The following is a 26,918-nucleotide window of genomic DNA, read 5'->3' as shown; positions in this document are numbered from 1 at the left end:
ACCTAAATTCTGGGACAAGGTCCCTAGATTCTGGAGCATTCTGGTGGAAATATTTAGCAGCTTTCAGGTCTACAAACTTCTATTCAAAAGTGAACTCAAATATAAAAAATCAATACTGTGAATGTTGGAAGATTACTGTGTGTACTATGTCAGAGCTATTTAGTTTGTTTTATATGGTCATCCCATTCTCAGTTTACCACAGATTGTCATCTTTACATTTCAGGGTCAGTTGTTTATATCAGCATGAACAGAGAAAATTTCCTATTGATTATTTTAGAGTTGTATGGAAGCCTATGAAGAGTACTGCAGCAGGAACACTCGGTTCTTTTTTTTTTTTTTTCTTTCTCAACCTGCAGTCCCTAAAGCATTACTTCAGATAAAAATTTGAGCAGATTCCCATCTGTTTCTTGCCCCAGTGGTTGGTGTTTGTGCTGTGTGGTGGCTTGGTTCCCAGAGGCACAGGAGCAGAGTGTCCCGTGCTGGTTTGGGTGCCGGGGCTCTGTCAGAGCAGGGCTCAGGGCCAGGTTCCAGCACTGTCAGCTCTGAAGAGAGGTGGATTGTACCTCAGCTTCACACCTGCTGGGCAAGTGTTGGCATGCTTAGGCTATTACTTAAAGGAGAGGCATCACTTCTTGTTCAAAGTTTTCATCTGTCATTGCATTTTGTAAATAGCCTGCTGTGGCTGTGACAGGGTGCACACTGGCTATGCCCCTTCCGTGGCTTTTTTATTATTTTTAGACATTTTTAGGCAAAAGGGTACATCCTTTCCTGAATACTTGTACATTTTGAATGATGCTAAAGTAGATGCCAACCTACTAATATTAAACATTAAACCTGTCTTGGCTGTGTTCAGAAGCAGTTTTAGACTCTTCAGTGACTTTGGAGCTCCTCTGAGGTGTTTGGGTCAGTTAGTCCATGGTGGCTGTGAAGCTGCTCCTCCACTGAAGTCAGCACACACTGGAGGCTGCAGAGCGACTGCTCGTGGCTGCAGAATGCCTGCACTCTGCAGCAGTGGTGAAATTTTGGAGAGAGCAGAGTTACTATTTGAAGGAGAAGATCCTATTTCAGCTTTTTTTTTTTTTTTTTTTTTATGCTTCTAGAGAAGAGTGCTATAAATAGTGGGAAAAGAAAACTTTCTTTCATGGTACAAAATTCTTGCGCGTGCTTTGTTCCAAAACACTTCTGAGCATATTTCACTCAGCCATATATGTGTCTGTATTAATATACTCTGAAAGTTATGGCTATAATGGATCCCCAGCTTGCTGAGTCGGAGTAGTTTTGTGTGACAGCACATATGCTTGTCAAAAAAGATTCTTTGAGTAAATCTGTTGAGGAAAATATTTTTGTAAACCTGCAAGAGCCATAGTTATATCTGAGTTACATGTAAGGATCAAAGTGATTAGCCAGGAATCCAATTCTGTGCAGGGGGATCTTCAGTTTATGCTGCACTTCTCCTTCATTATACACTTAAGTAAAGAAAAAAAGGCTCACTACATAGGTATTATAACTGTTTTATACTGCAAAATTGCATTTTTCTGAATGGCAATAAATACATATGTGGATGGATTAAAGGGCTATCTTAGCACAGTTCTTAGAGCACGTTATTTTGTGGGGAAAAAAATTATACCTGGCACTTAAAATATTCCTGAAAATCCTACCAACACAAAAATGATGAATGAGTAATAACACAGATAAATAATATGTTACATTTACTACTCAGAGGCACAGTGTAAAGCAAGAGGAAAGGTTAGATGATCCACAGTGATTCTCCTGGACTACTCACTAAATATGCACCACCTTTTTATTATTATTTTAATTTGTGATCCAAATACTGGATATGATTACTCCATCAGTGAATTATCAAGTCTAAAATTTTACTCAAATATTTTGAATTATAGTTCTGTATAGTATCGTAAACTTTTCTAGAATGATCAATTTACATTGGTAAAGGGGCAGCCTTCATTTCTAACCTTTTTTCCTCTGCAAAATGAAATTCCAGTAACATACCTACTTAAATACAAAAACTGCTTTTGGAAAAGTATATAATCATGGAAAATAGTTTATTAAAGGTACTCTAAGGTCTAAACTGATGTGTTGCTTACCACAAGAGGGCATATTCAGTCACTTCACAGTTTGTCCTGCAGAATGAAATATTTCCAAGCTGATATTTTATATCATATAAGAGATTAAAAATTTCATATGTTAAGTACATTGTTCTTTTCTGAATTGCTTTACTCTTAAAGTAAGATTTAATAATGCATTGCATTTCTATATTGTTTTAAACTGGCTGACACAGATTTTGAAATTAAGTTTATTTTTTTCTTATATCTTTCTCAGACTCTCTATTGGGCATCAATAAAAGAATCTCTCCCCAAATGGGAAGAGTTTCTTTTAGGAAGAGCAGAAGTTCCTATTGGCTTTAAGAAAATGAAAGCTACAAAGCAGAGCATAAACTACCCTGAAGAAGATTCACAAAAATAAACATTTTAGTTTCATTTTGTTTTGTAATTTATCACTTAAGCAGAGAAGATCATCCAGATATCAACAGAATATCATGCCATTAAACTGAAATGTAAATAATTTAAATTAAAATGAATTACATAGGATTATTTAATTCCATTGTTGCATTATGTACGATTCCTTATTTTTATTCTGTACTAGAGAAGCAATCCTCAAATGGGCTTTTAGTATCAAGAATGAGAAACATTTGTGTATAGATTTCCACCAAGGCAATTGGGTTTGCAGTGTGAGAAGAGTTTTATGTTATTTTTAATTCTCTGCTTCTACATATAAGTGCGATAAGTAAAGACAGATTCTTGCATTATCTTTCTTCACTTCAGTCATCTGTGCTGCATGCATTCTGCGTGGATGAGTCAGAAAGGAAGAATTTACTGTTAGCAAAAAGGCAGGCTGTGCATCAGAGTTTAGCACCAGGAACCTGTGCAGGAAGAAACTTGAATTTCTGCATCTGGTTCTTCCCTGTTTTTTTTTGTCATTGCCACTTTGATCACTCATACCCCTCACTCCAGGCAGCTTTTCCCAACCTGCATTGTATTTGTTGTCTAACAGGTGGGCAAACGAATCTCTAGGGCTTTGTGCTACTTCTAGGCTGCTCTTAATTCTGTTTTCTTTCTGCTGATAAGTTCTACAAGTGAGAACTTTCTGAGGTATGGAAAGTTTGAAGAAGCAAACTGAAAGGTCACTGGCAGTGGCTTTCCACGAGTCTGGGAAGCTTTTCAATGACCGAAAATGAAAATATTACATCTGCAACTTCTAGAAGTTGACTTTTATATCTCGTAGAAGTTGAAGGTGTAATATTTTCATTTTCAGTTATTGTGAAAAATTCACTGGTACACAACTTTTAGAAATGTCAGTTCAGTGGAAGATCCTTTCTGGTGTGTGACATGGCCTGCAAAAAATTTCTTTCCTAAGCAAAAGAAGCTGATAAAATATTAATTTCTTTTATTGTTAAGAACCTGGACAGATTAACAGTCAATATACTGTTAAAATTTAATCTCTTGCAACAACGTCATTCCACTCCCAACCTGGAAGTAATAGGGAAAAAAAGTACCTCTGCCAGTGTGTGAGGATATGAAAATGTAATGATTGCAAATATTACTAGTCTGCTAGTTATCTGAGCTATGCATCTTCATACTACATAGAGAGAGACTCCACCATTCAAAAAACATTATATCCCTATGCAGCATGAAGAATCACTGACACAATAAAGTCAAAACTTTAGGTGCAATATTAAATTGTGTATTTTCCACAGGAATATTAGGAGTTCATTTTAAACTTTTTCTATTGAAGTGTCCATTAAACTGATAACTTTTTACAGAAACTGCCATCTTAGAATTATCCTGTTGAGTGGGTGTTGGTGTTTGTAACAATAACGTTGTTTTCATAATATGTGATGGCAGATTAGCACGCTTCTCTGCAGTGTTGTTAACAGTTGTAATTAAGGAATAAACAGTAAAGGGTGTCAGTCCGATGACAATTTCATCTATAGTGTCACAATACAAAATGTCACAAAATATTAGAACTGTTATATAACTACAAAAATATCAAATTAGGCTTTCATCTTACAAGCTGAGAGCTTAAAAAAAACTTGGCATAGAGACCATTGCAATTTTATACCTACTCAGTGTTCTGTCACAAAGACAACTTGGTAATATTTTCTTCTGTAAACTCTCAATGTGATTCTCAATCTGATTTAGTGGGAATGTGTATGGATCTTACAGTTGCATAGCTCACGTTTAAAAAGCAAATAACTGAAACCATTTGAGCACACAAGAATGGAAAACCTATTCTAGATGATACTCAGAGTGAAGGGATGGATGAGCAGTTACTAACAATGGGACTCATCCTGTTCTTTGCATCCAAAGGGAAATCACTTCAACAAAAATCTGGGCCCCTAAATACTTTATACATGGAATAATCTGAGTGTTTATCTCTTCTGACTCTGCCTAACCACTGGGACACGATGCAGGTTCTCCCTCTCCTTGCCCTGGTGCTTTCCCCTGGAAGGAGATCTGGCTGTGTGGGCATGGAGTGCATGGCAGCTCCATGGGTGAGAGTTTGGCAATGTGCATGAAAGGCACCTGCAAGCAGGGTTAGAGTGCTTACCCTGCTGCACTTAGGTGCTCACACAGCATGCCTGAGAGTAAAATGAAATTATCTTCAAGGAAGGAATTTAATTTTATTTCCTTCAGCATAACTTTAGAAGCAATAGGGCATCTAGTTCAAGGAAAACTATGTAGAAGCTTGTCCAGGAATATAACTGAATGAAGAGAACCATGTAAAGCAGGAATATGTGTAGGTGACTGTTCTCAGAGACAAGGGCCTTCATGTTGGCCTGTGGTTTGAAACAAATAAATGGAAATGCCTATGACTGTGAAATAGCACAGTAATAGGGGCAGGGGCAAGTGTCTGCTGAGTTGGGCCATGCAGTGGCAAGGGACCATAATTATATGGGATCTCCTGTTCTGCTTAGATTTGTTGAGTTCAATTTGCCATGGCTGGGCTAGCTTGATACTTGCCTTTTTATAGATACAGATTTGAGAAAGCAAATGTAAAATTTTGGTGTGCTTTAAAAAAAATTTAAGAATCCCCCTAAGTGATTTGTACTGACATCCCTATGAGATCTTGAATGGGTATTCTTCACCAGATCAAGGCAGTCACTTCAAACATATTGATTCTATGTAGTTATACCCTATCTTATCCCAAGCATTTATATATATAAAAGAAAATATAAAATATAGGAATTACATCATATATATCTTTTGTAACTTCCTACTCATTGTAAATTTTTTTCTCAAAAAGAAAAAACCAAACTCACCACATTCCCCCAAAAGAACAAAAAAACCAAACACAAAAAAAAGCCAAAAAAGAAAAAAAAGCACACCCCCCTCCCCCAAAAAAATTTCTTACTCTATGACTTTCTTACCCTTGACTTGCTGCTTGCCCTTTTGTGTTCCAATAAATGTATACATAAGGTGCAGTGGTCCTCAGGGCCTGTTGCTTCCTGTGCTTTTCTGTTAGGTGGGGGACAGCAACTGAGTAAAGAGCAGTGAGAAAACCCAAAGGTCTTCTTTTTTGTAAGTTAATATTTTAGTATCTTGCAAGAAGAAATCATTAATCATACTTTTCTAGGTTAATGCACAGATGAGTAACCCCAATACTAACCCAGGAGCACAGCCTGTTTACCCATCTTGTCACCTCTACCATCACATTCCCAAGCTTTTTACTTTCTCAGTTATTCTGGCTGTGGGGGCAGGAGCAGAAGGCAAGGCATGTTACTTTTCCCTAACATAAGAAATTTCTTACTCTGCAGAATCTTCCACAAGCCTATTAATTTAATTTGAGAGGATATTGAAATAGTAAGTTGGTTTAGATGCATATCTGACACTATGGTATCCTCTTGATTGTATTTATTCAGGGTCATGTTTTCATAGAAGTTGGGAGCTAATTTTTAGGCTGAGCTTATAGTTCTTAATTTCTGTCTTTTTCATTCACATAGAGCAGGTTGGGGATGTGGTTGCTCAGTTTGAGCTTGTTGGTACTGAAAAATAAGAAAACCAAATTTAAAAGGGAATGTACTTTTAGAGGTTATATCTGAAAGAAAACATTATTTACTCCATAATGGTAATTTTCCTAATATTTTAATACTTGTGTTCAGATACAACTTGACCTTAAATATCACCCCAAATGCAAGCTGTTTTAACATATTTGTAATGCTAAGGTCTTCATTACTGTGATATTCTGTTTGCTCAAGGATTATAATCCATGGATATACTGTGTTATAGTTGAAATAAAGCTTTGATCAGTGTTGCATTCCATGTGTGAGTTGGATGTGAGTTGGTGCCTGCTGCAGCCAAGTGTGAACAACGAGTAGGCCAGTGATAACTTTGCTTAGGTATGGTGTTTGCTTTCCTCTGACTCTGATATGCAATATTAATCTGCTGAGTGAAGATTAAAATCTCAGAAGTTTACTGATGAAAAATCCAAATGTATTTAATCCCGGATCGATTATTTTCACTCTTCCTATTGTTTCATAATGTGTAAACTAAATTACTTCAGATACACGATTACTAGGAAGATGTAGATACAGATACTTAAACCCTTGCTAAGGAAACAGGTGGGGGAAAATGGTTCTTTAGTACATCCTCCTGCTGTGTGAAACTCTTTGTCTTTGCTATAAATAGGGTGATTTAATTTGGGAATTTGCTACTCCTTTTAAACACAGTTAAAACAGCTCTTGAAAATGCGCTAAGCTGTACCCGCTGTGTTTGTAGCCTTCCAGTTGTAGCTTTTACATTTGGCTTACTTTGAATACGTGTGTTTTTAACGCATACGGGTAGAAAGTATGCTCACTTCTTCCCATAAGTTTTATCGCTGTGATGATAATCTTAAATGTGTGGTGTTCTTTCCCCTCACTCTCAGTCGTATCACCTACCAGAAAACCCTAATAAGCAACAAAATAGTGTGAGACAGTATTTACATCACACTTTTGAAACAGATTCAAGCAGAACCAGCTGCTGTAAGATTATTTTACAAACCTATTGTAAATTAATAAAAGGAAAAAATTGCCTTCCTTTAGGTAAATTACAGTCTCCTTTACTAATTACCGTAGCTTGAAGCCGCAGTAAATAAGTACCTGCCTCGCTGCGGTGAATGGGAAATGAGAAATGTAATTTTGGTAACCAGACTTGCCTTTCTTTACCCATTTAGTTCGTATGTGTTCCAATAGCTTCATTCACGGAGCTCTGAGTGTTGCTCAGTAAAAGCTTCCGGAGGATAATGCGTTCAAAGTGAAGCACATGCCGGCAGCTTTGTTCAGCGCCGCCGAACCTGCGCGCTGCGCTCCGCGGCCGCGCTCGCCCCGCGCCCCTCCGCGGCTGCGGGCTCTGCCCGAGGGGCAGCGCTGCTTCCAGCCGGGAAAACGCCGAGCCGAGCGGCTGTGGGGAAGGGAGAAAGGAGGGGATAACAAATCCCGAAGGAAGCAAAGCCCGTGTGCCGGTGTTTGCCCGGTGGGAAGGAGCTGGCTGTGCGCGGGGGAGGACAGGCGGTGCCGGGCGGGCCGAGCGGGGCGCGGGCACTGCGGGAGCGGGAGCGCATTGTGTGTGTCCTCCCTCACTCAGCGGCGCCCAGGAAAGCTCTGGGAAGCGGGTTTGATTCCTTGGAAACGCTCGTAATAATAATGTTAAGGGTAAAAAACGTATCCGTAAACCCCTAGGAAAAAGGCTTGTCTATGTGACCCAAAGTGTCGCGGTCCCCAGACAACTGGAATATATGTTTAGAGGGTGCTTAAACTACTGCAGCCGCTTTGCTCTATTTCTCGGACGTTTCTTTGTACTAAGTTTCCGGGTACACTTGTCTTTTTCCTCTATAATTAGCTTTCTTTTGCTGGATTCATTGATAGATACGATAATCCAGTGTTGGTAATATCTCAATTCATTAACATAATGAATCAGAAGGGAGAGGCTGATAAAAAAGCTTCTATTTATGTGAAATATCTTGGCAACTGGCAGCAGTGAGAAGGCAGTAGAAGGAGTATCAGACAGTTAACGGGACCTCGGCTGCAGGAGGTCTCAGGTGCTCTGTGCGCTTTAAGCGCCTGAGCCCTTCACAGGACAATCGTGTCCATTGCAGTGGCGCTGATGTGGGAAAATACCTGGCTCCCGTGGCCTCGGTCTCCCAGGCGGTTCAAAGAGCCGTCCCCGTTGTGTTTGGGCCGGGACGGGGATCCCGCTGCCCCCCGCCGCTGCCGTGGCCCCGTTTGTGGCATTGCCCGCGGGCTGGGGCGGCCCGCAAGGGGCCGGGGATGCTCTGAGAGGCTCGGCGAGGAGCCGGGAGAGAAAAGTGGGTCCAGAGAGGTCCCCACTCTTTGTCCCATCGGCTGGGAGTACTTCTGCCCCCGGATCAGATCTCTTTTAAAGTTTGTTATCAGCCTGCTTCTTCTGCCAACGCAGAGGACGGCAAAGATGCAAATATTTGTAGAAGTCAAGTTTTGTGTTGTTTCGGGCTTATACACCCACAATTCTGGGAGCGGACTTTTTCTGCGATCTGTGTCTGACAGCATTTTGTCCCCATTTGAGACAAAAAGGTGTGTCGGTGACTAAACACGCTCTTACACTGGTGACGTGAGGCACCCGCACTGAACAGCTGCTTGTGCTCCTGGGGAACGCACCCGAGGCTCCCTGAGGGCTGAACCACACGGCCCAGCTGCAGCTTCAACACCTTATGAGGAGAAGCAGCCCATGAAACAGAGAGCACAGAAGTCTAAATGTACCCTTTTCCTTTTTCTTTTTTTTTTTTTTTAATTTTTAATTGAGGGCACGTGTTGCCCGTAATTCAATCAATTAAGCAATTGCAGTAAATCAATGAGATAAATACAAATAACACGAGGCTACGGCTTTGAGCTAGGCAGGGTTAGCAATAAGAGTAGGTTGGGGGTGGGGTTAAAAGATGGGGCAGTGTCATTTGGAGAATCAGGGTGTCTGGTGGAAAACAGCTAGTAAGGGAATTTCCCCCTCTCTGCGGTGCTATGGTGACGGTGACGGTCAGCACAGCACCGTACCTGTGACAGGGCTGCTGAGAAGGTGGGCAGGTGGGACGGTGACTGGTTAGGGCAAAGCTGGCCGTGGTGTGGGGTCCGAGTGCAGGAACCCTCAGGAGAGGATGGCCATGGGGTGACTGTCCGGCCGTGGGGTGACAGCGGTAACCGCTCCAGGATGGCAGCCCAAGGGATGGGTGCCTTTCCCTGCTGGTGGCCCCCTGTGCCTGCCCAGCCCCGGAGGGGACACCCGCCCCATCTGCATGAGGTTCTCAATGGGTCTAAGGTAGCCGGGCAGGGAGCCTGTCGCCCTCGCTGTGGCCGCTGTCGGTGCCGGCTGGAGGGAATGCCTCCGCTGGGACCCGCCGTGCCGGCTTTTCCCTCGGGTGCCGGGCACTGCCCCTGGAGCCTCAGTTTCTCCACAGCACTCGGCTGTGGATGGCGATGCAGCCCCGGCTGTCTAGGGGTACCCAGGGTATAAATTTGAAGGAGTTAGAGGGGACCTGAGGAGGTGTTGGGGGAGTGAGCAGGAGCCACACCATGAGGGCTGGGGAAGGAGCACGAGGGCTGGCAGCAGGAACCTAAAAGAACAGAAAGAAGTGCCCTGATCGCAACCCTAGGAGGGTGAGGCCCATGAAACCCGTCCCTGGAGGGGACCCTCGTGGATGGCACGCAGGGGTGGATGGCACGTAGGGGTGGGCTGGCACCGTCGAGGCCCGGCAGGCTTACTTAAAAATCATGCAAATACTTCCGTAAAACGGCTTAAAGAGGCAGGAGAAGTCCTACGGGCACCTGGGCGTCCTGGGGGACACGGCGGTTTGGGAAAGGCATGTGTCAATTTAGCCCTGGTGTTGACTTAAGCGAAAGTGCTAAGCCATTCCTAAACCTAAGTCAATACAGACTTAAGCCAAAATTGTTATTAACGAGCTCTAATCTGATTTAAGAGCCTCCGAGCGAGCCGTGTCTACACGCCGCGCGTTGCCTTGCGCTGCGCTCCGCGGTGCCCGGTCCGGGGGGGCGCAGCGGGAGGGGTCGCGCTAATGCAGCCCCGGGAGGAAGGAGGAACGCGGGTTTCGGGGGGAGCCGGGCCGCCGTGATTCGGGCTGGCCGCTGATCTCCCTCCACGGGATAACTTCTTTAAAGTGCCCCCAGCTCGGCTGCTCGGGGCGGTTCGGGCTCGGGTCTGTGCGAGCGCCTCCGGGCCGGGGCTGCCGGGCCCCTCTGCCGTGCCCGCCCGGGGCAGAGCCGAGCGCCAGCGGCTCCGCTCGCTCCGAGAGGGACATGCCAGTGCATTTCTTCCCCTGTCCCAATGGGGCAGTTGAGCCCTCCACTCCACCCCTCACTGGGGGCCTTTCTTTTCTTCCCCACCAGCTTTGAGCAGCGCTGTTTCAGATTGGCCTTTTTATGTTTGATATAAAGAATAGTTGTTGGCCAATTCCATCTTTTCATCGCTGCTCTCCAGGCCCGGGTCCAAGCGGCTTGTCAGATGCTCATTAACTCCCCCTTTGGCTCTTTCCAGTGTGTCTCCTAAGCTCATTGTGCCAAGAACTAGCGCTTCTTTCTCTTTACATGGCTCCCTTTCTCTGCTCCATCAGGGAGACAAATTACTTTCCAAAAGGGATCGCCAGGGATGGTTTAATGAGAATTTCTCCAGCGCTGGCCGTGGAAATCAATGTAGTTAACATTCGGTGCACTTAATTGGACTTTTCTCTTCTGCCTCCTTCAAAAAAACTCTGAAGCTATCCTGTTAATCTCTCATTTGTAATCAATTGTGTTGACTAAACAAAAGTCTAGGTCGTCCTTTCTTCCTGTCCCAGACAATCCTTTGTTGCCTCTAAATGCCTCATTCTTGAGTGCTCCTGGTCGTGTAGATGGGTCCGATTTTTGACAGTTCATTATTGCGCTTTTGTCCATTTAATCTCCCTCGCTGTGTTTTGCATGTGCATGCCTTAATGAGCTCCGTTGGCAATTAACATGTTTCTAGCAGCAAACTGGTTGCTCAGACGTTTGGAGAGCGGAGTGCAGGGAAAAGGGCAACGCAGCTGCCTGTAGGTTTGGTCGCTTCCCGGTGCCCGGCGCGGTGCCGGGACGCACCTGGGAGCCGCCCGGTGCCGGGGCAGCGCCGGGCCGGGCCGGCCGGGCCGAGGGGGAAGCACGGAGGCGCTGGCACGTCGCTCTCCGCTCAGAGGCACCTCTAACCCTCCCCCCGAGGCACCGGCACCGCTCAATCTGTTGTGCGCGCGGCTGCGGCGCCGGGAAAAGGGGTTTTTGTGCGGGTTTTGTGTTATTGAGGCTTGCTGGCAAGAGTGCCGAAGTGTGAGCAGTCGTGGACAGCAGAAACATCTTGTGAGGGAGAAGATAATTGGAGTCTCTGGCGTGTGTGTGTCTGACAGAGCCGCCCCTCCCCCGCGATCTGCGGCTTGTGTGTGCCGGGATCCGGGCGAGAGCCGGGGGGGTCCGGGGCCGGCCGGTGGCGGGCGCGGTGCCGCGGCCCCTTCCCGGAGCGTCCGAGATCGGGGGGAAGCCGGAGCGACAGCGGCCCCGGGGAGGGCTGCCCATGCCGGGAGGGGCCCGGTGACCGAGCCCACCGGCGGCGGCGGGCACGGCGTTCGGGGCACCCCGAGATGCCCTCAGAGTGACGGGGATGCCGCCCTCCCCCCAGACGGCTCTGTCAACAACGCCGCTTTTTATAAAAATGCGATAAGAACGCGCTTCCTTAATTCTCTCCCTGGGAGTGGGTTTCGCGCTGCTCTCGCCCATCAGGAGAGCTGAGGAAGCAGCCTGCGCGCTGTCTGTGGGGCCCGCAGCCGCGCCTGGCTCCCGCTCTCGGCTCCCGGCTGGCAGCCCAGACCTCTTCCCGGCGCCCGAGGTGCCGAGGGAGCGGCGCTTCCCCCGGACCTGGCAGCGGCAGCGGCTCCGTGGGCGCCCCCCGGGATGCGCACGCCCCGCTCCCGAACTCCGGGCCCTCGTCCTGCCGTGGCCGCCCCGGCACGGTGTCCTCAGGGACAGGGGGTCCCTCCCGCTGTCCCCGGCCCGTGGGTTGTCCCGCCCCGTCTGTCGCGGCGGCGGCAGAGCCGGGCTCGGCTCTCTCCTGCCGTAGCCCTTTCCCGTGCGGGACCGCTTCCCCCTGACAGGGTTTCCGGAGAGGTGACTTAGCGGTGACGGGGTTTGCATTTTTTTTTCCTTTTTTAAATTTTCCTTTTCACCTAAAACTCTCCCAATTTTTTTTTATCAAATTCAGTTATGATCTTTCCCCGCTGCCAGGATCACTGGACGTTGTTTTTCGCTCCTCAAACCGTCAAAACCCTGTTTCAGACACTGGAAAATGCAAACCCCGAGAAACTCTAAAATCGCCCCGTCTCTACAGCGGGAGCGCGGGGCCCGGAGCCCCGGCCCCAGCCCCCAGCCCTCTCCTTGGAGAACATCGCAGCCTAATAATGAATCCAGAAACCCGGAGCGAGGGGTTGACTCCCGTTCCTGCGCTCGGCGGCGAGCTGTGCTCGTCCTCGCCTCCCTCTATTTAACCACTCAATTAAGCGGAGAAAGGTGAGCTCCCCATTACGCCGTCCCCAGGCATTTCGGTGCCTCTCTCGTTCCCTTCTTCATTGGCAAGCCCGGCCCGAGCAGCACGCACACGCCCGGCCTCCTCAATCTCCTTTCTCCGCTAGAATAATATTGTTCCTAACGACGTGGCCGGAATAGACACTTGCGTATTAAAAGTGAGGGAGGGGGGGAGATGAGAAGGGAATATTTAGTGTAATCCAAGTGCTTGATTATCCATATTCTGATCACAAAGAGTTTCTGAGGCCTGCTGGGAGTGATTAGATTAATGTAATGCGGTTTGAAGGGTCTGTGTTTTCTCTCTTAATTTGGGTCATTACTCGGAAAGCAAGCGTGAGATCATTTTATCTGCATGCAAGGAAAGATAGTCATTCAGGAGCGGTTTAAACACGCCGTAATGAACCGACCCCGAAAAGCGGCGCTGGGAAACTCCGAGCCGCCCTTCGCGCTGCCGCTCGGGGCCGCGCAGCCCCGCCGGGGGTCCTGCAAGGGCTCTGACCCCGTTCTGGGGGGCGGCAGCGGCCCTCTGAAGCCGCCCGGCTCCCTCCCGCCCTCCTTTTGCTCCTGTGGTGCCCGCGGCACTCAGCGGGCCCTGGAGCGGCCGGGCCCGGCTCCGCCAGCCGCGCTCGCACGGGGGGACAGCGCCGAGCAGCCCGCTCGGGCCGGGGCCCAGGTGGGAAATGAGACACCTGCGAAGGGCCGGTTTATTGTCCCGTGATAGATATAGATATATTCCTCACTTATTCGAGCGTACATTTAAAATGGAGATTTACAGACACGTATAAAGAGCGCTGTCCTGGCGCCGGGCGGGGGGCGGCCAGCCCGGCCCGTCCTGGCCCGCTCCGGCGGCGCAACGCGCCGTTAAATAAGATTCCTCTTATATACAACTGCGGCTCGGGGTCGCTTGCTACCGGCGGCTGAGCTCGCTGGGAAAAGGACAGAGAAGCGAAGGCTGGTTTGGATAAATAGTGCTGGCCTGGGTGAGCAGGTCCGAGTGTGGCGGCGCGCCGGGCCCTTAGCTCTGCCCGCTGCGCCCAGAGTCCCGCGGCGGAGGAGCGCTGGAGACGCTGTCGTGCAACTTTCGGACGTGCTTCTTTAAATCAAAGTTTCTGCAAAATCCTTTCCCGCAAGTGACACACGTAAAGGGCTTCTTGTCATTGTGGGTGTGCATGTGGAAAGTCAAGTTATAGATCTGGTGGAAGGCTTTGTTGCAAATCGTGCACTTGTACTGCTTCTCTCCGCTGTGGGTCAGCTTGTGGTTCTTGTAGTTGCCTGCGAAAGAGGAAAAAGATGGAAAAGGGGGTTACCCGAGGGTGCCCGGGCCGCACGGTGCACAGGTAAGGGGGGCTTTAGGAAGTGTCTCCACCCGCACCCCCGTCCCACTTGTCAAACTCGGTCCTCGTCAGCGCGGAGCAGCGCGCAACTGGCACGGCACAAATGAGAGGCAGGGTCAGCCCGGTGACCCGCGGCAAACGGAGGGCTCTGGATTAGGACCAAGGCCCGGCACCTTTCATTTAAAAAGCATTTAGGGGGAACCGTCAGCACTGCCCGGCGATGCGGCCCAGCTTAGAGGGAAAGTAATTGGGAGCGGCGGCGAATCTGCCCGCGCCCCTCGCTTTCCCCAGCCGGGCAGGGCTCGCCGCGTTTAATCCCCGCTAATGATGGGCGAGGGGCCCGGCGCGTCCCGGCTCAGCTCACCTTTCTGGTGGAAGCCCTTGCCGCAGAACTCGCAGACGAAGGGCTTGTAGCCGGCGTGGATGCGGATGTGGGTGTTGAGCGTGGAGCTCCTGTTGAACGCCTTTCCGCACTGGTTGCACTTGTGGGGTTTCTCCTGCACCGGGGTGCGAGAGGCCCGTCAGTGGGGGCTGCGCGGAGAGCAGGGGCGGCCGCCGCCTCCCGCAACCCGGCCGCCCCCCACCTACCTGGGTGTGGATGATTTTGTGCCGGCACAGGGTGCTGGCCTGGCGGAAGCCCTTCCCGCAGACCTTGCAGACGAAAGGCCGGGCCCCCGTGTGCACCGGCATGTGGCGGGTGAGGTTGTAGTGCGCGTTGAACACCTGCGGGGAAGCGCCGGGAAGGCGAGGTCAGGCACGGCCCCGCCGCCGCCGCCGCCCCCGGTTCCCCCGCCCGATGCCGGCGCCCCCCTTACCTTGCCGCAGACCTCGCAGGTAAAGTTTTTGGGCTTGCCCTCCGCCGCCCCGCCGCCGCCGCCCCCCATCTTGGCGTGGCCCTTGGGGGGGCCGCCGCGCTCCGCCGCCGCCGCCTCCTTCATCACCTGGTCCAGGTGTCCCGGCAGCCGCTCCTTGTGGGCGAAGGGAGGCGGCGGCGGCAGCTTCTCGGCCGCCAGCCCCGCCAGCTTGGCGTTCTCCAGCAGGAAAAGCTTCTGGTGGGCCGAGAGCCCCCCCGGCGACGGGGCGCCCAGCAGGCCGGCCGGGAAGAGCTGTCCGTGCAGGAGGTCGGCCGGGTGGTACGCGGCGTCCAGGTAGTTGAAGTAGTAGAGGGAGCGGGGGGCGGCCGGAACGGCCCCTGCCTGGTGGATGACCTGCGGCTTGATGAGCCGGCCGCTGGGCTGGCCCAGGGCGAGCTCTGCCTTGCAGCACACGCCGCAGTTGGCTTTGCAGAGCCCCGCGCCGCCCCGCAGGCTGCTCTTCCACAGCTCCGAGTAGTTGAGAGTCTTGGAGGGCAGCTCGTAGCCCAGAGGCGGGATGGGGATCACGCAGGGCAGGGGCGAGCACAGGCTCAGCGGCTTCTTGCCTGGCTCCGGCCCCGGCCCGCCGTGCCGCTCCTCGAAGGCCGGCTTGGGCTCCGACGTCTTTGCCATGATCCGCTCGATGGAGAAGGCCAGGGTCTTGGAGGGGTTAGCGGTGGCGGCTCTGCCGTCGTGCCGGGGGCAGGAGGAAGGCATGACCGTCTCCAGCGACCCCGGGCTGGCCATGTCGCTCCGCCGTGCGGGAACTTGGTGTGAGCAGCGACTCGCTCCCGCGCTCGGCTCTGCATTCCAGAAAAGCCAGGAGACAAATCAATTTAATAAGCACCTTGTTCTCCCCCCACCCCACCCCCCACCGGCACCCCCTCCCTATTTACATTCAAATGAACATATTCAAGAACAATGGCACGTAGGGTACCAGATTACTGCTCATTAAGCGGAACACGCTAAAGTAACATGCAAGCTAGACCTTGTTAGTATTTAAAAAAAGAAAAAAAAAAAGGGAAAGAAAAAGAAAAACCTTCCCCAGCCCAGTGCCACCCAGCCGAGCCCCAGCGATGGCCACGGTGCGGGAAATGCGGGGCAGGGGCGGGGGGCACGGCGAGGGGCGGCGGGGCTCGCCTTGGGACCGCTTACCTTTGCCCAGCTCCGGCGAGACTCATCCAAGCAGCGCAGCGTGGCCACAGTCACATTTTGATAGCAAACATCTTCCTGAGCGTCAGATCACGGTCTCGAACATTTAAAGCTGACATCATATGAAGTCACTTTGAGCAGAATGACATGGGGATGCCACCATGGATCTTCCCCAAGCCGAGGCGCCGGGCTGGAGCGCGGTGGGTTGGGGCAGAGAGAGGAAGACGAGCCCCCCCCTCTCCACGCACAATTTCCTTCCAGTTTAAGACGCACAAATCGCTCGTGTGCGAGCTGGGTTTTTCCTCTCTCTCTCCCTTCTTAAAAAGCAACTTGCAAAGCAGAGGAATCGTTTTGCATGTGGCAAATTAGAAGGCAAGTGCGATTCACAAGTTGGGTGGAAAAGAGTGCTCCAGTTCTTGCTGGGGTTAGAAGAGCCACTCCGAATGAGCGTGAGGATTTTTTTTCTTCTTCTTCCTTTTTTTTTTTTTTTTTTTAAAGAAGGGGGAGAATGATTTTTTTTTTTTTCTAAAGCAACTACCACGCAACCATGCTCGAGTTATTTTGGCAACCCATCTGCAATCAGCTCCGTTGCAACCGAGCTGGAAGATAATTAATAAATTGTCACTTATCTGCGAGCCTCTCCAGCATGTATAAATTAATAGCCAACCCATTAATTAGGACAGTGTATTAATGTTAATTAAACTAAGTTTAATTCCAGCCCTCTCCCCTCTCAGGGTAACTGGTGATTAGCCTTAAATAAATGCGGAGGGAGTCGTGTCCAGGACTCGAATTCGCTGCTGAAAAAAATTAAAAAAAATAATAATAAAAAAGACCCGTGTTCGGCAAAGGGAAGTTCTGCAAGTTGTCACCCCCTAAAGGTGTCCGCTGCCTCGGGGGCACCCGGCGGCTCTCCCTTGCCCTTGTAGCCCTTGTCCTGCCCCCCTCCCCACTGCCCCCAGCACTTTCTTCTTCCCCCTTTCCCCCCCGCCCCCCCAAACAGGCGACGCTACATTATAGCGCCTGGATGCCGGGGTTTCTTTCCTTCCTCTCTCTAATTAAAACACCGTGATGCGGGAGGGGAGGATTTGCAGAACCCTCAGATGCGAGGACGCGGTAATTGAGAGAGTCCCGCGTACACCTGTTTGGGGGGGCCCGGCTGCAGGGCAGCCCCCCCGGGCTCTGATTAGCCGCCCCGTCCCTCGCCGGGGCTATTCAGCCGAACCAATTTTCCCCCGGCGATTCAGGGCGCTCAATTCTCTTTCACTTGTAGCCACTATAGCGCTGCGTGGAACCTGGTTTTGTGTGTTTCTAAAATAAAGGGGAGGATTATCCGGGGGAGAGGGGGGGAGCGAAGGGTTTAGATTGAGCCTGGCCAGAGGTAAAGCAAGCAATGAAAAGGCCCCTATATATATATTTTTCCCCCTCCCTCGCGCGTCTAAGAAAGTTTAGAGGAATTCGGGGGTTTTGTGCGGCGCTGACAAAGCCGCGCCTCCTCTCCCCGCCGGGACAGCTCGCCGGCGGCTGTTTGCAGACAGGCTTTTTCACCTGCGAACCACAACACGCTCCAGAAACAAACTTTAAAAGCGGCGGCCGTCCCGGGCTGCCTGCGGGCGGAGGGGAGCGCCCAGCCCTGGGGTTCACCCCGCCTGGAGCATCCATCGGGCGCTGGATCCCGCCCAGCGCTGCCCGCCCGGATCCGCCGGGTCAGCGTGCGGGGAGCGACCGAACCGTCCCGCTGCCGGGGAGAGGCTGGGACGGGGCCGCGGGGATCGCAGGAGCCGTGCCCGGTGTCTGGGCTGCGGGAGAGCCCGGCTGAGCCCCGGGAGGCTCGCAGAGCCCGAGCCGCGGTGCCCGCCCAGCCCGCGCCTCCTCCGGGCAGCGGGAGCGGGCAGGCGGCGCTGGGCTGGGCTGGGCTCCGCTCGCTGCCGGGGCTCGCCGGCTTTAGCGAAGTATTTAATTAGCCTCCACAAACTTCTTTTCCTCGCCTGCAGATTATACTGAGTGGAGGGTTGGGAACTATTTTACACCTTGCCACTCACATGTTAATTAATCTCTATCTAACCCTAATTGCAGTTTATTCAAGCACCGCTCAAACAGCTCACCCACACAATAAACACTGGGGCTGCTTTTATCCATATTACTCCCCGCTCACACGTTGAGTAATTAACTCCAGTACCAACTAATAGTGCAAACAAATATTTTCTGTAAACGAGATGATTTCGGGCGGGATAAAAGAAGGGCTGCGGAGCCGGGACCGGGAGCTCGCTGCCAGCTTCCCCGAGCCGCCCTCGTCCTTGCCGGGGTGTTTGCCGAGCCGGGTCTCTCCCTCTTTCCCTCCTTCCCCGGCCAAGGGGACAGCTGGCGGCTCGGTGCTGGGCACCCACCGCCCTGCTCGGGGCAGCGGGTCCCGCAGGCCTCGGGGCTCCTGGGGGCGAGGGGAGCCAGGGGGGGCCCTCGCCGAGCCCCGGGGCTGCCTCCTTCCCGCATCCCGAGGCCGGGCACCGGCTCGGGCCGTGCCGCTGCCTCCCGGCCAGCTCCAAGCCGGGTGCCGCACGCCTCACGCATCAGGGCGTTGAGATCCCAGCTAAGACCCGGGCATCAGAGCTCAGTATTTTAATTGAAATCGCAGGTTTAGGCACAGCTGGAGGCCGTCTCTATCGATTCGACTTCTGCCGTTCCGGCAAGCATATTACAACTGACTGACTTTGAGCCAGCTGCCCCGGCCCCGCCGCCTGCCCAGCGCCGAGCCCGAGCCCCGGTGCTCCCGGAGGGCCGGGCTGGCTCTGGGGGTGGCTCTGGGGGCGGCTCTGGGGGGCCCAGCGGCCCTGCCCGGCTTTGGGGGGCAGCAGCCTCCGCACGTCGGGCGCGCAGCGGGCTCCGGGCTCGGCCGCGCGTTCCGCCTCTGCCGCGGAGGCAGCTCTCCCGTGGGGTTTTAATCCTTCACCCCCGACATTTGGAGGGAGAAATGGTTTGCGGATTTTTCCCAAGAAGGCGCACGCCGCGGAGACGCTCCCATTGCGGACGCGATCGCTCCTGCGGTTATTTTTACGCCGCTGCCTCCCTAGATCAACGAGTGCGGTGCCCGGCCGGGCCGGGCCGGGCCCGTGTGGGACACTCCGGGTCACCCGGGGCTCCTCCAGCGCCCGCTGCCCTCGGGGGTCCCGTCCGCTCCCGGCGGCCCCGGCCCCGAACCCTCGCCGGCCGCTGACATCGAAAACCGGCGGGGGTTCCCCTTTCTCCCCTCCACAGCCGGCCCCGCTCCGTGAGCGGATCCCGGGGACTGTCCCGGGCCGGTCCCGGGCGGGCGGGAGCGCAGGGCCCCGCGGGCTCGGCCCGGCTCAGCGTCCGTCGGGCCGCCTCCGCCCGGGCAGCCGGCGCTGGGCATTTCTGGTCCACTGGAAGATAACTTAGGATCCTCCTAGTTATTTAACTTGGCAGCTGCTTAAACTCCGCAGTGGAAGCTGCTGAAAGTTATTAGCATTATGCTTCAATCTCCCCGAAATGGTGGCTTTGATTTCCATGCTGCTTGGCTTTTTATAGGTGTTTTTCTAAATACTTTTTTGCCCAATTCTTTTCCCTATTATTTTTTACTAGAAGGTGATGGACTGCCGGGTGAGCCGCCGGCCCAGGCAATTTGGATGGGGCTGTTTTTGTGAGCCACGGTGGGGGAACAGCTTTTCCTGCGGCTTTGCAGCTTCGTGCAAGGGTGTGCCGGAGGGGCCCGGGGTCGGGCTGGGAGAAGGGCTGGGCTGCGGTGCTGCCCGGCCCTGGCCCCACCGCGCTGGGTTTGGGTCCCTCTCCGTGCCAGGCAGCGATTGCGACCTCGAAGGGTCAGCCCAGGGATGCTCCCAACGTGTTTGGCCGCAAGTGAGTTTGCAGTGGTCAGAGACTGGAGAAAATAACGAGCAACGAACAGAGAAGTCAGGATAGCAAAGTTTGGGGCAGAGGTGAAGTGAGGGTTGTTATCTTTGTGAATCTTTCAGGTTATTCCTTTGAAACTGTGATACTTGGTCCAAGGGAGCAGTGCCCCTGCAGCTCTGTGTGCCTCAGTCCCCACGGGCACTCCATCCTGTTCTGTGGGACCCACAGCATTGGGGTGACCCTGCTTCCCTTCACCCTACGGACACTGCCACACTGGGGCAGGGATGGTGCCTGGCAAGGCCACCTTGCATGGAGCAGTGGCTTTGAGACCCTCCCAAGGTATTTTTTCATTCCTTTTGTTGAGTTATGTATGTTGCTGCCTAACTATAGGCAGATAATTTTATATTTTTAGATTTTTTTTTTTTTTTATTGGGGAGCTAAGTTTTTGGAGCACTGTAGAGGTTCCAGAGGAAGTGTGGTTAGTGGAATATTGGAAGCAAACTGCCTCAGAGTCTTTACATGGCTGTACTGGTCTATATTGTCAGTGATGGCAGGAGTAACATCGACATTTTCAACCTGAATCCAATTTTAAAAGCTGGTATCTGACCTGCTTCTAAAACCGTTTGCAATCCAGTCCCAGTGCAAAGCAACCGGCAGGGCACCGTGGCAGGAGCTGCACAGAGTGCCTCGATGGCAATCAAATGGGCTTATGTAATTCTAAAAATGGCAACTCCTTACTTGCCACATCTCTTTCTGTCTGTGCGGAGAGTCCTGCAGAGCTGCCAAACAGAAGCAATTGAATGAACTCTTTTCCCGGCTCATTCCTCCTTCCGCAGCTCGGAGAAAGTGAGCCAGAGCCTATTCTAGTTTGCCTGTCAACAGGAATGGTAACTAACGGCTCGATCCCAGCCAGGCTTTATGCCCCAAAAACGCTGCCTGCCTGCCTGTGAGGAGCAGAGAGAGACATCCCGGGGGAAACCGAGCTCCTGGTGTCAGACTGGTCTGGTCCCACAACGCAGGTGAGCAGTCCTTGGAATCCACACCATGTCCAAAGCCAACCTGCCCAGTAATGCAAGGAGGGAATTGTTTGAAAGGGTGAGCTGCTCTTCTCCATCTTCATTGTCAGGAATATCATCCTTCGCATTGCAGTAATGGAGCAATGCTGCCTTTCATTTCTGAACACTGAAACTGAAAGATGTTCCTTCCTAATGTTTTGAAATGTTGGACTTTTTTTTTTTTTTGACGGAGTGGGAGCTTTTAAGTTTTTCTGGGTTTGTAGGGGTTTTTTCCCCTTATTTTCTATTTAGGAGAAAAGGTGGGAGGAAGTAGAGAAGGAGAATATAATGGGGGGATGGCCTTGTTCTCACTTTCCTACTGAAAACGTTTCAGGAAAAGGAACAAAAAACAGTGAAAATGGGTAGAAGCCCACTTCAGTTTCATGTTCCTATTCCTTCCCCTTTTTTTTTGCTTGAAAGAAGGAAGGCCAAAAAAGTAAGTGGGACAAACTCCACGTGTTTTGAATTATTCTCCCCTTAATGAGATAGAAAAACATCTCATTTTCAAAATTACTTCCTTTTTCAATGAAGAAAATCAAACAGAGAAAGAATCCTTCCAAAACCAATCTTTCCACTGTTGTTTTCCCACTCACTCCTCACTCAGTGCTGTCCAGTCTTTCTGGCGGTGCCACACCAGGTTGTTTGAGATTTGTATTTGCCGTTTTTTGAACTGTTATCACAGATGTTCTTACCTGCTGCGCAGCTGGACTCCATGGGCTGCGTGGTGTGGAGGTGGCAGCACCTTGTCTCCTTGCCCTGGGGAGTGTGGGACAGGCTGGACTGCAGCATCCCTGTCCCCCATGGTGGCTAAGGCAGAGAGAGCCTGGCAAGGCTCCCAGATTGACAAGTGAAAGTGTTGCTGTGCTGCTTGGGCACAAGAAATGGGTTGATTCATGAAGACATGATCTAGAAAAGCCACTAAAAATCCCCCCAACAATGAGAGCCCAGACTAAAAAAACCAGACCTTGTTACTGGAGGAAAAAAACTTCAGTGCACAACCCAAGTATTTCCTGAGTGTTCAAGAACACCCACAAATTATGTAAAAATAGATGAGAATTTATTTATTTGATTTAATTATGAGCCTAGATTGTGATTTTTGGGGTGGGGCTGGAGATGGTGCAATTAAAAAAACAATTGTGCAAAAAGCCAGGGCAAGTCATCAGCCCTGGGGCACAGAGGAGCTGCTTCAGCCCTTCCTCACCAAACACAGAGCACTGCAGAACCCCCCAGGAGCTCTCACACTTCTTGGATGTGGAGGACCTCACCAGGGTAGCTGTTTCTCCATGGAGCTCTAGGGCCTTGGTCCCACAGTCTATGGAGAGGCTGGTGTTCCATGGCCAGTTTGTGCTGGAGGGACTGGCTCATCAATTCCTGCTGATACATGATCAAGGGTAGATCTGTCATGGTGAGCATTATCTGCCCCTGCTGGGTCACCCTTCCCATCCCCATTGGCTGACTCCCAGAGCTGCTGAACCTGGCTCTGGGAGATGTTCCTGTCCCTGCTGTGAGGGTCTGGATGTGCTCGGAGGCTGCCACGTCTCTGCCTCTGGTGTAAAACCAAACCCTCAATCCTTGCCTGTTTAGCTGGATAGAAAATACCTTCCCTGTCACCAGAGTTCATCACCGCCACGTTCTCCACCAGTCTTTGAGCTGTTTATCTCCTCCTACCTCCCTTGCAGTGCGTGCTTCTCCTCTCCAGCTGACAGCCTGGGACAGCCCCGACATCAGCTGCTGGTGGGGCTCTCTGTGCAGAAAGCCAGTCCTGAACGTGTGGCCTTTGCTCCCCCCAGCTGTCATACCCTCCAGGATCTGCAACAAGTCCTGATTTTACAGACCCCATCTTGACAGTCCCCAATCTGATCTGACCACCTGGTTTGTTTTTGAATCGAGCACTTGAGTCATAACATTTCTGTTTATTTCAACAACTGTATTCCTTGCATAGGAAATGAGCCAAGATGGTCTAAGGCGGGGATAGCGAAGCATGTCATGGCTGTAATTACTTTTGCTCTCCCAATATAAAATTTTACAGTATAATCAAAACCTTATTTTGGTAGCACTGGACTCTGTTATTGACTTAATCTTCTTAAGTGCTCCTATTATTCCAGTGATTTCATCGTTGTATGTTGATTTTAATCTTTTGATCTCCATATTAGCTACTGCCTGCAACTAATTTGTTGCTCAGTGTTTTTCTTTGTTTTGACCTGTGAGGCATTTTCCTCATGGCACACAACTCTGCTGGCAGATTGCATATAATCTCTGCACTTTTTTTCTCCCATATTTTGCATAGTTACAACAAATGCGGATTTATGACTTGAAATGGAATATGTATCTTTCAGAAAGGCTGAGGAAAATATCACTTCAGGTTTAGCTTGAAAGCCTAAACTTGTTTGATCAAAGGAAATATCATGGAATGCAGCTCACCAGAGAGAGGTGTCACACAGGCTTTTTTTAGTCCAGCAAGTTCATGATGGGTGAAAACTGCAATAATTATATTATATGCAGTCAGGATTGAAGAGTTCTGAAAGCAGGGCTAGACCTAAGATGGAGAGGGCTGGGTTTTGTGTATGGCTCAAAGGACTCTCCCAGCCAAGCTTGGTTTCATACAACAGTGGCTTTGTTGAATCCTGGCAACATGGAACAGGTTTTTGAACCAATACTGGTGATGGAAGTGCAAAATTCTCAACTCCACAGCCGAAGTGCAGAGGTGGACGTAGAGCTCAGCTGCATTTTGGTTGCCCATTAAACAGCAGCTTTTTTCCCTTTGGTATTGATATTTTAACCTGTGCAGATTTATCATGTGCTTTGTTTGCATTAGCTTTTTCTTTTAAAGCTTAGAGAAATAATTTTTGCCTTAGGTTTGCTGTGACTTTTTAAAAAAGAACACAGCCTGAATGTTGGCAAAATCATCTTTGCTTTGTTGCATGCCTGTTTATGCTTCTGAACACAAATTGTCTTCTAATATTTTTGACGTTTTGGTCACTAGAAAGGCAGAAAAGCGATTTCTAAGATGCCTATGGGCCAGAAGACATGCATTACAGCAGAGGGGAAAGAATCTGTTAGTTGGTGAAATATAAAACAAATTGGATGAACAGCTGCTGACACTTGTCAGTCAAATAGTTGATAGCATTTTCAGTCTCCATGCCACATGCTTTAAGTAAGTCTGTCAAAAAAAGGATATTTTCGCTGGACTTCCCTGTAAATATGAGAGAAGTTTTGGCCTGATCTATCATTTAAAATTTTGCTGGCAGAAGAATGAAATTTTCCTCTTTTCCCAAAACTGATTGACATAACTGCACAGGCAGATTCTTCATCTAGGTGCAGTTGTACTGGCACCAAGTCCTTTGACTGCTGGAGCTCGTTCCATCACAGCAATGGGCTGAAGTGAACCAGCAGCAGATCTTTGCCACCTTTTCCAGTGCTCTCATTTATCCACAAACACTTATAGGTGCTGCCCAAGGTGTAGCTTTGCTCTGCAGGAGCTGAGCCCTGTCCAGACTGTAGCGTGTGCCCAGGAGGGATTCAAACCCAGGAGGGATTCAAACCTAGATTGATATTTTTCAGGTAAAACCAAACCATTTGTATGTGACATTTCTTCAGGGTTGACCCAAGGTGGCTCTTCCCACCCCTGGTACCACAGTGCAGCACTCCTTTAGGGGAGGGTTGGGCTGCCAGCACAGCCTGGCCACGTGCAGGGTTAAAGGCAGTGGGATCAGGGGCACTGCACTCCTTTGCTCAGCCGCAGGCTGTGGAGTGGAGGGTTCAATCCTGCTTTGCAGCAATGCTGTAAGATCTTCCCCCTGCTTACACTAAAGCACACAATCTTGAAGCTCATCTTTTGGGTCCAAATGCCTTAAAAACAGTGAGTTGGCTAATGCTTCCCTGTTCTGTGGTCAAGCCTCAGGGCCGTGGAATTTCTGGGGTGCTTTTTTGGGGTTTGGGGTCACAAAAAGCTGTCACAGGCCATGGGGTCACTGCTCATGACAGAGGCACTCAGCTGAGGGTGTCCAATCACTGCTGCTTTAGGGAGGTACCGACGTGTGCTAGCAATGCACAGCCAGGGAGCATCTCCTCAAGGCTGCACCCACACTCTCTCATTCAAAAAACTGAGCAGGGCTCACTATTTTGAAAGGTGGCAGGTGGAAGTGGGCTGTGTTTTTACCCAATAAATATTTTGTGTTTAAAAAAAAAAAAAAAAAAAAAAAAAGGGAGACATTTCCAGAGCAGAATCAAGCTGTTTCTCCAGCTCTGCTCTGCCTGAGTGCCAGCAGAGCTATAAATTTCCATGTCCTTCAGTGCTCTTTGCTACCAGCCTGGTGACCACCCCAGTAAGGCTTTCCTAGGGCTTCCTCTTGGAGCTGCTGTCCTTCACAAAAGGCATCTAAGGGAGAGGATAAAGAGGGCATGAACACTCATGTGCAGCAGTATTTGTGTGGGTCTCAAGTGGGTCTCAACCCCCTAGAAAGGACCAGGTGCTGCTTGCAGTTTGTTCCTTGCTTTACATCTTGTGAGACTTGCTTTAACAGGGAAGTCCTGGGAGGGCTTCAGGGTGGGATTGAAGGCTCCAAGCATAATGAGGTCAAGAATTGATATTTTTTGTGTGCATGCCAGTGACAGACCTGCAGAGGCATCTGAACAGGTTTTGACAGACTGAGTATTACTTAAACACTCAATTACTACCTCCAAGGACTCAGGGCCAAGTAGTTGCACTATAAAGGTGGGTAAGAGAGGGAAAAGCTTCCTGTGTCTGTGGTCACAAAGCCAAATTCCTGCCTAAGTCCTCAGAAGTAGCTTTTTTCTGGCAATGCTTCCCTCTACCAGCAGCACAGAGCAAGACAAGTATCAACTCTGCTGGGCTACAGTCAGGGCTCAAAATTAGTCTATTCTGGTGCATCAGATGGCTTCTCAACATGTCAATGGTGCTAAATGTGCACATCCACCACCCACTCCTGAAGTGAAGCCCCTCCTAATGCCCCTCTTCCAAGGGGATGGTGTTCCCAGACACCTGGGAAAGGTGGATGCTGAATGTGTGGGGTGTGGCCATGCAGGTGGGGCTGCTCAGCACCTCCACAGCAGATGCTAAACTGACACAGAGGGAAGGGACCCAAAAATCCAGCACTGCAGGTGAATATGCTCCAGGCTCCATAACTATCCCAGCCCAGTCTGGGACTCAACATCCCCTTCACAGGCAGTTCCAGAGGTCCCAATCTCCTCCCATATGTGCAGGGTGGGTCTCATGTTTTCTGGGCTCTGGAAGATGGTTTAATTGTTCATTATGTCAGGAAGGCTCATCCAGGAAGGACATTTTTCCATTTGCTCATCTTTTATTTGTGAGGGATTTGTCCTGGTTCCCCAGGCTGGCCGCAGGTTGTTGTGTTTGGGGGCAAAGCACACCAGTGCTTCTGCTGCTCTCAAATGCCTGAGACCTGGGCTAGCAGGAACCAGTTCTGGTGTGAATCAGCTCATGGGAGGGAGGGACTGCAAAACCTCTCAGAAAACTCTCTGTGTAACAGAGAATTACAAAATGGATTGGGTTGGAAAGGACCTTAAATATGATCTGCTTCCAAACCCCTGTCATGGGCAGGGACACCTTCCACTAGACCAGGCTGCTCAGAGCCCCTGACCATGAACTTCTTCAGAGATGGGGTATTCATGACCTCCCTGGGCAGCCAGTTCAAGTGTGCTCCTGTTAAACATGTGTTCCATCAAACCAGACTTCCATTTCATTTCAACTCAGGGTTTGTCTCTGCCCTGCTGCACTAAGGCTGCTTTGGGAGAAGTTAAAATACAAACTGAGGCCTTTTGAAGGAGGGTAACTGTTGGGTAAGGCTGATGGCCACATAACAACAGGGGCTGAACCAGAGCAGACATCAATTAGATGTCAAGGGATAAATTACAAGACACAGAGTGCAGATACTGGTGGAGACAGCTGTGGTGGACATAGCAGAAATGCTCTTGTACCTGGGGAACAGAGAGTGTGCTCCCAATCCTGACCTTGGGGAGCAAATCAGGAAACCATCTTCTTAATTAATAAACTAAAGAACACCCA

General features: G+C 50.4%; 1 protein-coding gene across 1 annotated transcript; it reads right to left on the bottom strand.

Moving 5' to 3' along the window:
• Nucleotides 1-13,319: 13,319 nt before the first annotated feature.
• FEZF2 (FEZ family zinc finger 2) lies at nt 13,320-16,536 on the bottom strand. Its single transcript, XM_054281169.1, has 5 exons — nt 15,960-16,536; nt 14,766-15,607; nt 14,539-14,673; nt 14,315-14,447; nt 13,320-13,888 (listed from the first exon to the last, which is right to left on the bottom strand). Exons 2-5 carry the CDS (start codon nt 15,549-15,551, stop codon nt 13,632-13,634), a joined length of 1,311 nt encoding a protein of 436 aa, XP_054137144.1. The 5' UTR covers nt 15,552-15,607; nt 15,960-16,536; the 3' UTR covers nt 13,320-13,631.
• Nucleotides 16,537-26,918: the final 10,382 nt, after the last annotated feature.

Source organism: Melozone crissalis, unplaced genomic scaffold (assembly GCF_028551555.1).
Source record: "Melozone crissalis strain CALT ecotype California unplaced genomic scaffold, PUWL_Pcris_2 ptg000029l_1, whole genome shotgun sequence".
Classification (NCBI taxonomy): domain Eukaryota; kingdom Metazoa; phylum Chordata; class Aves; order Passeriformes; family Passerellidae; genus Melozone; species Melozone crissalis.
Note: the sequence above shows the minus strand (reverse complement) of the source record. Positions and strands in the feature narration are given on the sequence as shown.